General features: G+C 35.5%; 2 protein-coding genes across 6 annotated transcripts; both read right to left on the bottom strand.

Annotated features, from left to right (window-relative positions):
- Window positions 1-3,205: 3,205 nt before the first annotated feature.
- On the bottom strand, window positions 3,206-5,193 carry LOC110861416. The gene is made up of 3 exons (XM_035844656.1): window positions 4,492-5,193; window positions 4,168-4,427; window positions 3,206-3,894 (listed from the first exon to the last, which is right to left on the bottom strand). The coding sequence occupies exons 1-3, from the start codon at window positions 4,923-4,925 to the stop codon at window positions 3,764-3,766; spliced, it is 825 nt and encodes a 274-aa protein (XP_035700549.1). The 5' UTR covers window positions 4,926-5,193; the 3' UTR covers window positions 3,206-3,763.
- A 1,037-nt stretch (window positions 5,194-6,230) lies between these two features.
- On the bottom strand, window positions 6,231-9,997 carry LOC118433110. Of its 5 annotated transcripts, XM_035844711.1 has the most exons (5): window positions 9,842-9,997; window positions 9,709-9,769; window positions 9,059-9,646; window positions 8,477-8,989; window positions 6,231-8,409 (listed from the first exon to the last, which is right to left on the bottom strand). In XM_035844711.1, exons 2-5 carry the CDS (start codon window positions 9,750-9,752, stop codon window positions 7,026-7,028), a joined length of 2,529 nt encoding a protein of 842 aa, XP_035700604.1. In that variant the 5' UTR covers window positions 9,753-9,769; window positions 9,842-9,997; the 3' UTR covers window positions 6,231-7,025. The 5 variants fall into 5 exon arrangements, with proteins under 5 accessions (XP_035700604.1, XP_035700602.1, XP_035700606.1 ...); XM_035844709.1 differs by having other exon boundaries at window positions 8,477-9,646; window positions 9,842-9,996; XM_035844713.1 differs by having other exon boundaries at window positions 8,477-9,646; window positions 9,726-9,769; window positions 9,842-9,994.
- Between the last annotated feature and the right edge of the window lie 958 nt (window positions 9,998-10,955).

Here is a 10,955-nt window from a genome sequence, read left to right as displayed (position 1 = left end):
ATCCAGGAAACTGGATAAATCTATATTATAATTTCGAAAAGTCCGTCCCGTGAAATTTTCCGTGACATTCCTGCGTTCTGATTCGCTGCTGGGTTTCTGTATCCGCCAATCAGAGCACGAGTCGATTTTCGATTATGATTATGGTTATGGTTATGGTTATGATTATGGTTATGATTATGATTATGGTTATGGTTATGGTTATGATTATGATTATGATTATGATTATGGTTATGGTTAGGATTATGGTTATGGTTATGGTTATGGTTATGATTATGGTTATGGTTATGATTATGATTATGGTTATGATTATGATTATGTTTATGGTTATGATTATGAGAATGATTATGGTTATGGTTGTGATTATGATTATGATTATGGTTATGATTATGGTTATGGTTATGATTATGATTATGGTTATGATTATGATTATGATTATGATAATAATTATGGTTATGATTATGATTATGGTTATGGTTATGGTTATGGTTATGATTATGATTATGATTATGGTTATGGTTATGGTTAGGATTATGGTTATGGTTATGGTTCGGATTATGGTTATGGTTATGGTTATGATTATGATTATGATTATGATTATGGTTATGATTATGATTATGATTATGACTATGGTTATGATTATGGTTATGATTATGATTATGATTATGGTTATGGTTATGGTTAGGATTATGGTTATGGTTATGGTTATGGTTATGATTATGATTATGGTTATGGTTATGATTATGATTATGATTATGGTTATGATTATGATTATGGTTATGGTTATGGTTATGAGAATGATTATGGTTATGGTTGTGATTATGATTATGATTATGGTTATGATTATGGTTATGGTTATGATTATCATTGTGATTATGATTATGGTTATGATTATGGTTATGGTTATGATTATGATTATGATTATGGTTGTGATTATGATTATGATTATGGCTATGATTATGGTTATGGTTATGATTATGATTATGGTTATGGTTATGGTTATGATTATGATTATGATTATGATTATGATTATGGTTATGGTTATGATTATGGTTATGGTTATGGTTATGGTTATGATTATGGTTATGGTTATGATTATGATTATGGTTATGATTATGATTATGATTATGATAATAATTATGGTTATGATTATGATTATGGTTATGGTTATGGTTATGGTTATGATTATGATTATGATTATGATTATGATTATGGTTATGGTTATGATTATGATTATGGTTATGGTTATGATTATGATTATGATTATGATTATGGCTATGATTATGAGAATGATCATGGTTATGATTATGATTATGATTATGGTTATGGTTATGATTATGGTTATGGTTATGATTATGATTATGGTTATGATTATGGTTATGATTATGATTATGACTATGGTTATGATTATGGTTATGATTATGATTATGGTTATGGTTATGGTTATGATTATGATTATGATTATGACTATGGTTATGATTATGGTTATGATTATGATTATGATTATGGTTATGGTTAGGATTATGGTTATGGTTATGGTTAGGATTATGATTATGGTTATGGTTATGATTATGATTATGATTATGGTTATGATTATGATTATGGTTATGGTTATGGTTATGAGAATGATTATGGTTATGGTTGTGATTATGATTATGATACAACGTTGCAACGTTAAAAAAAATCCGTAGCAACGTGAAAAAAATTCCTTAGCAACGTGAAAAAATTCCTTAGCAACGTGAAAAAATTCCTTAGCAACATTTAAAAAATTCCCTAGCAACGTGAAAAAAATTCCTTAGCAACGTAAAAAAAATCCGTAGCAACATTTAAAAAGTTCCGTAGCAACATTTAAAATATCTTTTAGCAACGTGAAAAAATTCCTTAGCAACGTTAAAAAAAATCCGTATCAACGTGAAAAAAATTCCTTAGCAACGTTAAAAAAAATCCGTAGCAACGTGAAAAAAATTCATTGGCAACATTTAAAAAGTTCCGTAGCAACATTTAAAAAATCCCTTAGCAACGTGAAAAAATTCCTGAGCAACGTTAAAAAAAATCCGTAGCAAGGTGAAAAAAATTCATTAGCAACGTGAAAAAATCCCTTAGCAACGCGAAATAAAAATTCTTACCAACGTGAAAAAAATTCCTTAGCAACATTTACAAAAATTCCTTAGCAACATTAAAAAAATCCTTAGCAACATTTAAAAAAATTCCTAGGAACGTGAAAAAAATTTCTTAGCAACGTTAAAAAAATCCGTAGCAACGTGAAAAAAATCCTTAGCAACGTGAAAAAAATTCCTTAGCAACATTTACAAAAATTCCTTAGCAACATTTAAAAAATTCCTTAGCAAGATTTTAAGAATTCCTTAGCAACCTTAAAAAATTACTTACATTCCTTCCAGAAATACCTTGACAACCGTGAAAAAATTTAACAAACAAACCTAATAATGTTATAGCCATATTATTTTATTATTTGTGCTCTTATTTATTCCATTATCATAATTGTCATGGAGACCACCACAGTTCACAGTCCGTGTGTTTTACTGTACCATAAGTTAATAATTTTGATACATAAGGCTCCAATTCAAACTGCCCGTCTTCAAGACGGGCTTATAGGCTAGTTATGTATAATTCGAGTAATTGTGTAAATTTTTTGCATTAATTTCATAAGAATGGCCAATACAAACTTTTCGCACGAAATTTACAGAAAATAAGCACTATATATGTAAGTGCATATAAATTATCACAATATTTGTAGACGATTTGTACATTCTTGTAATAATTTTGTACAAATCTTGTGCAAGTAAAATTGCATTGATAATTTTATGGTACAAGTTTTGCAAATATGATTTCTGCAATATTATCGCAAGTAAAGTAGTGATATTGATGCAAGATATGCATAAATTTTGTGGTACAAATTTAGTGAATTATTCACACTTTGGCTCGTCGGGAAAGCACACCCACATACTTATCTCTTTGGAATATCCAAGTGACCAATTTTGCTTGAATTTTCCTCCCATCTTCCATTATAAAGGGACTAAAGCACTCCCACAAAAAACGTAAAGGGTAAAGTAATTTGAAACTAATGAAGGACCAGGAAATGCACACTAGACATTTCTATGTTTTTAGAGTTTGGGTATAGCTCTGTATCTCTCAAGAGTGGTCTAAATTTGAAGAAAAAATTTGTAAATCGTAGCGCGGGGGGGAGGTAGTTTTTACATTGTTTATTTGCATCTTAAAAATTTTGCTCACTTGCAAGAGATACGGAGCTTTGCGGAAATTATCAAAACGTAGAAAAGCTAACTGTCAATTTTGTAAAATAAAATAATTGTGTTATTAATTTTCACTCACAAATTGACCTTTATTTTATACCAACAAATTTACAGGCCATCATAACATGAATATTTATCACTTTACCAAATCCCTAAAATTGCATCGTAACCAGTGCTTATCAAACAAAAGATTATTTGGACAGTCATTCAGTGTTGTTTTGCCCGCTTCACAAGTTACGAATTGTGAACAATTTCCCACTTTTGGGTAAAATCCTCTCATCTTTCCCACACAATTCATCTCACAATCTACAAGTTCTTGATCCTTACAAACCAAATCAACCGGGTCAAACATTTCCCCATTTAAACAACTTTGTTCAAAAAGTTCTTGGGATAAGCAAATCACGTATTGTGAGCAATTAGTGGGATGTGGGTACACTCTGCCATCTTCACCTTCTCCGGAACAGTTAACTTGAAATGGAACTTCCTTCCGTGGTAGATCAATGTGTGTGAATGTCATTCTTCCATCCGCTGAATAAGGGGATACTCACTAATCCCCCAAAGAGGTAGATACGATTCAGCTTCTTTACGTAAACTCCACCCATCCCGGTGTAATAGTAGGTCGCGTTGCCTGAGACAAAGTAATTGTTAAATTCAGTGCTTCTTTTTGGCCGGTTAAAACCAATGGTCGGTGTCCAAAAGTGGTCAAAATGGTCAAAAGTGGTTAATTGTATATCGATATAACCTATTGGCCACTTTTGGCCATTTTGACCGTTAAATATTGGTGTCCAGAAGGTGGTTAAAACCACCTTTAAACGCCGGCCCGTCTATTGTGGTTTTAACCATACGAAACAATGTGTGACTTAGACACTAACTTAGACATTTTTTGTCCCAAAATTCTTACCAGGATACATTTTAACTTGGATAAAATGAATATCTGACGGCTTCTCCAAGTCGTACTTGATCACAAAGTCGCCTGGGTATTGGTGACCCTCTGTGATGTATGGGGTGGACTCTTCATCCCAAACTAGACTTGGTGTTTCTGCCAGATATGGAAACGATTTTACAGCTGTAGTTACCCCATTTATTAAATTGTATCGCAACATTGTTGTGGATGTTGGGTTTAAAGTCGAGCTGCATAATATCCACAGGTCATCCTTGTACCTATTGGGGTATAAAGAAACATTTAAATTTAATGGAAACTAACTATTAAAATTATCATATTTACCTAATTCCTGGCGCTTTGGTACAATTATACCCCAAATCTCCAACAATTGTTGATTCATAACTAACCAAATCAAACCCAACAATTGAAGAATGATCAAGAAATGTATGTCCAAATAAAAACACTCTGCTATCATCCACCTTGATGGCATTGCTCAGTTCTAACGGTAATTCACCAACTTGTGTGACTTGGGTAGTGTTCGGGTTAAATTTATAGACAACCCTATTCCGAGTAGATCTCGTACTACCACCAAAATAATAAATGTTCCCAACAGAATCGGATATCGTACTGCCAGCATAAATCCCAACGGGCAGTCTAGCCGCTAAAGCTATGGCGTCTGATGTTGTATTTGTAAATTTGGTCATAATAATTGTAACATCCGCCGCAAGGGTAGTCGTAGAAGTAGCCTCCAAACGAGTAAATTGAATCGTTTCCATCAAATGAGACTGCCGGACCGCGACGTCTGGTGGGTAGTTTGGTGGGAGATAGTTGGGCGAGGAGATATTCGGTATTGGTATTTGCGGAAGTAGTTGGCAAGTCAATGATGTGGATCAAAGTAAGAATGGAAACGAGACGCAAACAGTTAGGGGACATTTTTGCTCTTCACTGCTCAACTGAACGTACTGGCTAATAATGAGCACAGGGAAGTTAATGATGGAGGTAGGGTCATCACTAAAGTAGCGGATAACTGATAAAATTAATTGAAATTTTATCGCGTTAAAAACAAGATGTGACCCATGTTACGCAACGTGTTGTTGTTGTATCAGGTGTTCAATCTCGATTACTAATTGTTTTGGTAAGAGAACTCTGTAATTGTATTAACTCTGGTTGTTAGTTTGACGTTTATGTAATGCTCGTATGCCTGCACGAGGCATTTTGTTGCGCAACAACCCTTAATGGATAAATGGCAATTACTTTACAGTTTATATCCACATAATACTGGAAATACCACCATCGTACCACCAACCTTCAAAGTGATGTTGTACTTCTTTATCTGTTTACTTCAATGAACAGCATTCATAATTTCATCATTCCTTACTAAAGTGCGCTGCTCATAGTGATCGGCCCATCTTACTTGAAACATGCAAATTGAAACTGCCTCATATCGTTTCATCCATACGTATTACACACTCATTTGCAAGATCTGGTTCATATTTGCTTCACTGCATCAAAAAATTAATGCTGCCCCAAAATTTTGCTGTGTCTAATTAAATACGTAAAAGCATAACTTCAGACACAATTTCATTTATATTTAATGGATCCTATAGCTGAAGTTGGCATTGTTTGCAAGAAAGAAATGTGTGCACCTTCAAAAAGTAAAACCATATATTCCTTCACCCAGCATATCCACCCACATTCACCGTAATATTAACTGTAGTTGGTGTGGAGCATGCGCATGATTTTCAATGGGGAGGCAGTGAACTCTTGCACCGCTTTTCTTCTCTGTTAAATTTCTGTAAATCTTGTATATTTTATTGTGGCGGCACTTTTAGTCACTCAACCAATTCTCGCCACTGAAAGGGCTAACTCGTAAATAGCTCAGCGTGGTCTACGTACGTTGTAAGGCTACGGATCAAATGTCCACACTCTCTCTAATCTTTCAACGGAATGTCTATCTCTTCAACGGAATCTCCTAACTGTGGATTATCCGGTCCTTATGGCTACTAGTAAACTCCCTTTAATGTCACCTCGACGATTCAAGCTCCTTGTGAAAATGAATTCCGTTGAACGCAAAACGGGCTTATTTTACTAATAATGTAGAGATTTTATTTAAAGGTACACCAATATACGCTTTACAAGACTTTATTCCTACTTGACCTAATTCTAAGAGAGGTGTGTGTTGTACCACGTTTGACGATCAAATGATGATGATGCGAACAGTGCATCGAATTATATACTAGTGGTGGTCGGACGTCGTCGAAGCGGATCGAGGTCGGACGTCGTAGCACGCCTTTTCAACGGCATCATAAATATTTTCCTTAAACTACAACTTATAGAAAAACTAATAGCATTTACGCCTCTAATTACTTCGAGAGCTATCTCAATTAAATACTTCTAGAGCTATATCAATTACGCCATTAATTACACAGTTATAACTTAATCTAACATTCCGTTGATTCCGTTGAATCACACACTGTTAAGCCAAACCTAACTAAACCTTTATAATATGCCGTTGAAATATAAATTCATTAACAAATTATCAATATAACTATTATTATGAAGTAAATACTCATTTCTAATACTCATTGGAACATAATTATCAAAAACTGGCAAACCAATGAATCTACTATATAATCTATTACTGCAATTCCGTTGAATTCTTCCATTGAAACTTATACTTAAAACTCACTTTTACAAAGATATTATGTTAAACTGGCACTTACAAACATACAAATTATTAAGATTGAAAACTATAAATTATGCTGATTCTGCCGTGACATTTATTGATGAACTCCATTAATCCACTTTACGTGTGTCAGACTTATGGATACGGGTTAAAATTGCCAATACTCCAACATTATTCAGAAACTTCATCTTCAAAATTTTCCATATAATTTCCTAGCCCAGTCCAACACTTCTTGCATCCACTTCCCTTCCTCCATCACTTCTTTCGGAGGAGACTCCAACAAGTCTTTAACCGTCGAAATAACAACTTCCGAACCTTCCACCACTCTCTTATACGTATCCTCTAAAGCTCTTCCGGAATACCCATAATCCGTTTCCATTTGTTTTTGAAAGTTGACCAATATCTCTTGATCGCTTATCAAATTGGAGTTCAAGTTACCCCTCCTTGAATCCGTCGCCGCTGTCATAAACAGCCTATTCTCTCGTTCAGAATTTGCCACCACATGGAGGATAAATCTCTTCAAATCCTCCTTCATTCCAAGCGATTGCAACAACATTGCAACACAACTTGAAAAATCGTAGTTTTCAGCAACTTGATTATTCAATTCTTCAAATATCTGACACGCAGCCATTGCATAAATTAAAGCTGAGTACAGTTTGCTCGCAGATACATCTCTCATCACGAATGTTGCATACTCGGAAAATATAATTGGAGTTAGTTCAAACGTTTCCAACTTGTTTTCATAAATGTCGGTAAAGAATTCGAGCAGCAGTTTATAGCTTACTCGAGCTTTATCGACTTCATCAAGGCGTAGGTGAATCAGAGCCACGTTAAATCTGCAATTGATTATTTGGAAAATGATTGTTGCGTCGGATGGGAATCGGCTGATTTGTTGCCCTCTTCTCGAAATATGCTCCATTTCCTGATCGGTGGCTCCTTCTTGCTCCATCTCGTCGTCGGCATTGTCACCTGTGGACAGACCAAAATCTTGATGTTGTTGGTCATCAATTTGTCCATCTTCACTCGAAGTATCAGCCTCTTCCAGGTCTCCTAATATTTTTTGAAAATCTTGACACAATCCATAGCTAATAGCGAGGGCACGTTGCATCCCCTCGTTGAATTTTGGGTCACCCTTTTCAAGAGAATTTATCACTTTGCTGACAAATAAGAGAAACATGGCAGACTTTAGCCTATCTGTTGCCGGAAGGGCTTGGAACGTTGGGGAATTGTTAATAGAGGCTTCCAGTTGGATCCAAAATTCTATTTTTTGAGTGGAAGGAAAGCTATGGGGGGAACTTTGCCTCTGATTTGTATAATACAGAGATAAGAGGGCCTGCTTAAAATCCAATGTTAGCAAATGCTCTGATCCAAATGTCCGGGAAACTATTGGAATTAATTGTAGGAGTCTGTAACATTGGTCAGGTAATCGGTCCAATTGCAGACTTATTTTATCAATTGCCGCCACCGTTTGAAGGTTCCATTCAATGTCAGAATAATACTGGGGAGTGCTACCTGCCACGGTGTTGGCAGAATACACGTGCGACAAATAGTCGTAAAAGAAGGAGCATAAGTACCTGAAATAAAAAATGTTATTTGTTTAATTCTTATTCTATTTGAACCCAATATCCATCCAGCGCATACCTGTAACCTTGTTTGTAATCTTTCTTATCATTTATCAAGGATATTCCAATTCCAGAAGAGATAAGAGCTTTAGTCTCGTTGTAAGGAGGAGGATTACCATGGAAACTTTGAGATTTTCCATAACGCTCGGTTTGTATCATGATTTCCTTCAATTCCCCAGCACTTGGGCGGTCCTCGGGATGTTTGCTCACAAGTTTCTGAATCCACTTGTACTCCATCATATTCTTCACAAATTCTGGAAACATGCCCTCCACCGATGCCTGCTGGACTTTGCTTCGCCTATCCTTACCGTCCTGGAACAAGTCGGCCGATACAATCTGCATCAGTATTAATCCAAATGCAAACATGTCACTTTTGTGCGATCTGTTTAGCCTTGAATCCCCAACTTCTGGAGCGTGATAACGTCCATTGTTATTAAATGAAGGCACTGATGATCCTGCATTGTTATTCTTGTTCAGGATGGAAAGACCAAAATCCCCGATTTTTGCCAAATATCTCCCCCCTTGTGGAGTCCTTTGAACAAAAATATTACTTGGATTTAGATCACCGTGCACCACACCAATAACTTGGAGGTACAACAACCCTTCGAGGACTTGCATAACGAGGTATCCTTCATCTTCTCTGCTGGAAGCAATCCATTGGTCTAGAAGATTCTCAAGTGTTCCACCATCACAATATTCAAACTGGAGACATAGATAGTGTTCATTATTTTGTGCTTGTAGTCCACCCGAAGTCCCGCTTCCGTCATCAGATAGTGACGACATCTCGTCCCAAAACTGCGTGGCAATGATTTCCTTGATCATGTTCCACTCGTCGGTCCCACACTCGGAGGGTGATTCTTGCCAAACATTGTAACAGCTCACGATATTAGGATGAATTAGGGTTGATAGGGATTCGACTTCCGTGATTACGGAGCTATATTCCGAGAAATTTATGATCTTTATGACAAATTCCTCCTGCAGGGATAACCCACTTTGGTGAATGGTCATGACGTCAAAAACATCTGCTTCTTTGTAAAGCTCCTTCCTTGCCAGAAACACTTTCCCAAATGAGCCTGAACCAAGTTTGGCAAAATTTTTGATGAATGACAAAAGTTTGGAATGTTTTGGTAGTGGGGATGAAAATGATGGGAGGTCGGCTCGTAACTCTCCATTAAGAATTTGGTAGCACCTGTGAGCACATATTAATTTAATTAATTTCAAATCATTGAGCATGCGTCAAGCTGCGTATACTTTTTCTTGTGCAAAACCTCTTTTGTGGCTTTGATTATCTTCATGGTATAAACAATGTTAGCTGAAAAATATCAAATTTAACAAATAATCACGGTTATGATTGCAAGAAAAATTTAGTTTTAATTGGTCGTACGAGTATCTATAAATTATTTTTTGTGTAGTTGATAGTTTAGAATTCCGTTCCAAATTAAAAGTGTTATTGTTTTAACAACTGCAGTGCCATACATATGACAACTGTCCGAATTATATCATGTATGTAGTAGTGGATCTGGTCGGAGCCGCAATTACCTGGGGGTCGTGCATTGATTTCATGATGGATGTATTGAATGCAATATATGGCAGTGATTTATGAATATTTTCAACAACTTTTCAGAATCTGTATGTACAGCAAATAATTAGTAATGCTTGCATAAATAAATACTTTATCCTGTGGCAGAGATTTCCGACGGGATGTGGGATGGGTTAGACACGGTACACATGTCGAGCTACACAAATACGTAAAGGTATAACTCTGGTTTCAAATTTAATGGATCCTATAGCCGAAGTGGGCATTGTTTTCAAGAAATGTGTTCACCCTCAAAAATTAAACCTATATCTCATCCAGCATATAAATCCACTTTTACAGTAATACAGTAGTAGTTTGTATGTAGGAGTAGTTTGGAGGAGTATTTTGTTAGCAGCAATGGTGTGGGTGAGTGGTATTGATAAGTTGATAAGTTGGTAAGTAAAGGGTTAATCGAGGTAAATATTTGTTTGACTGTAAATACTAAGTCTTAAACGAGTGGGAACGATGTAAAATTGCGGTTGGACAGACATTAACTTCACTTAATTTATCAAATAATATTTTTGCAATTTCAACTTCCTTTTGGTTTTGGACAGTCACTACTGCTTGGCACACAGAAAGTAAGTTAAAGGAGGCCATTAAAGAAATATATAAATTTACAGAAATTTTTTAACCGACAAATCGACAAATTATTTTTTTATAAATTGACAATAAACAAAAATAACCGAAGTTTACTAAATCAAAAACTGTAGGGTTAGTATCCCAACAATATCATGAAAAAGTTGCTAATTTAAAATTAAAAGTGTGTACGTGAGAAGCAGAGAAGGAGAGAAAAGAAAAGCGGTGAGACAAGAGGAGCAAGAGTTCAGTACCTCCACAGTGAAAACCTCGTCATTTTTCGTCACTTAACCGGCCATGGTTCGAGTGAGCATTCATGGAAAGGATTATAACATTGGGCTACTAC

The sequence above is a fragment of the Folsomia candida genome, unplaced genomic scaffold (genome assembly GCF_002217175.1).
Source record: "Folsomia candida strain VU population unplaced genomic scaffold, ASM221717v1 Fcan01_Sc041, whole genome shotgun sequence".
In the NCBI taxonomy this organism is placed as follows: Eukaryota; Metazoa; Arthropoda; class Collembola; order Entomobryomorpha; family Isotomidae; genus Folsomia; species Folsomia candida.
The sequence above is the reverse complement of the archived record's forward strand: the minus strand, read 5'-3'. Positions and strand labels throughout refer to the sequence as shown.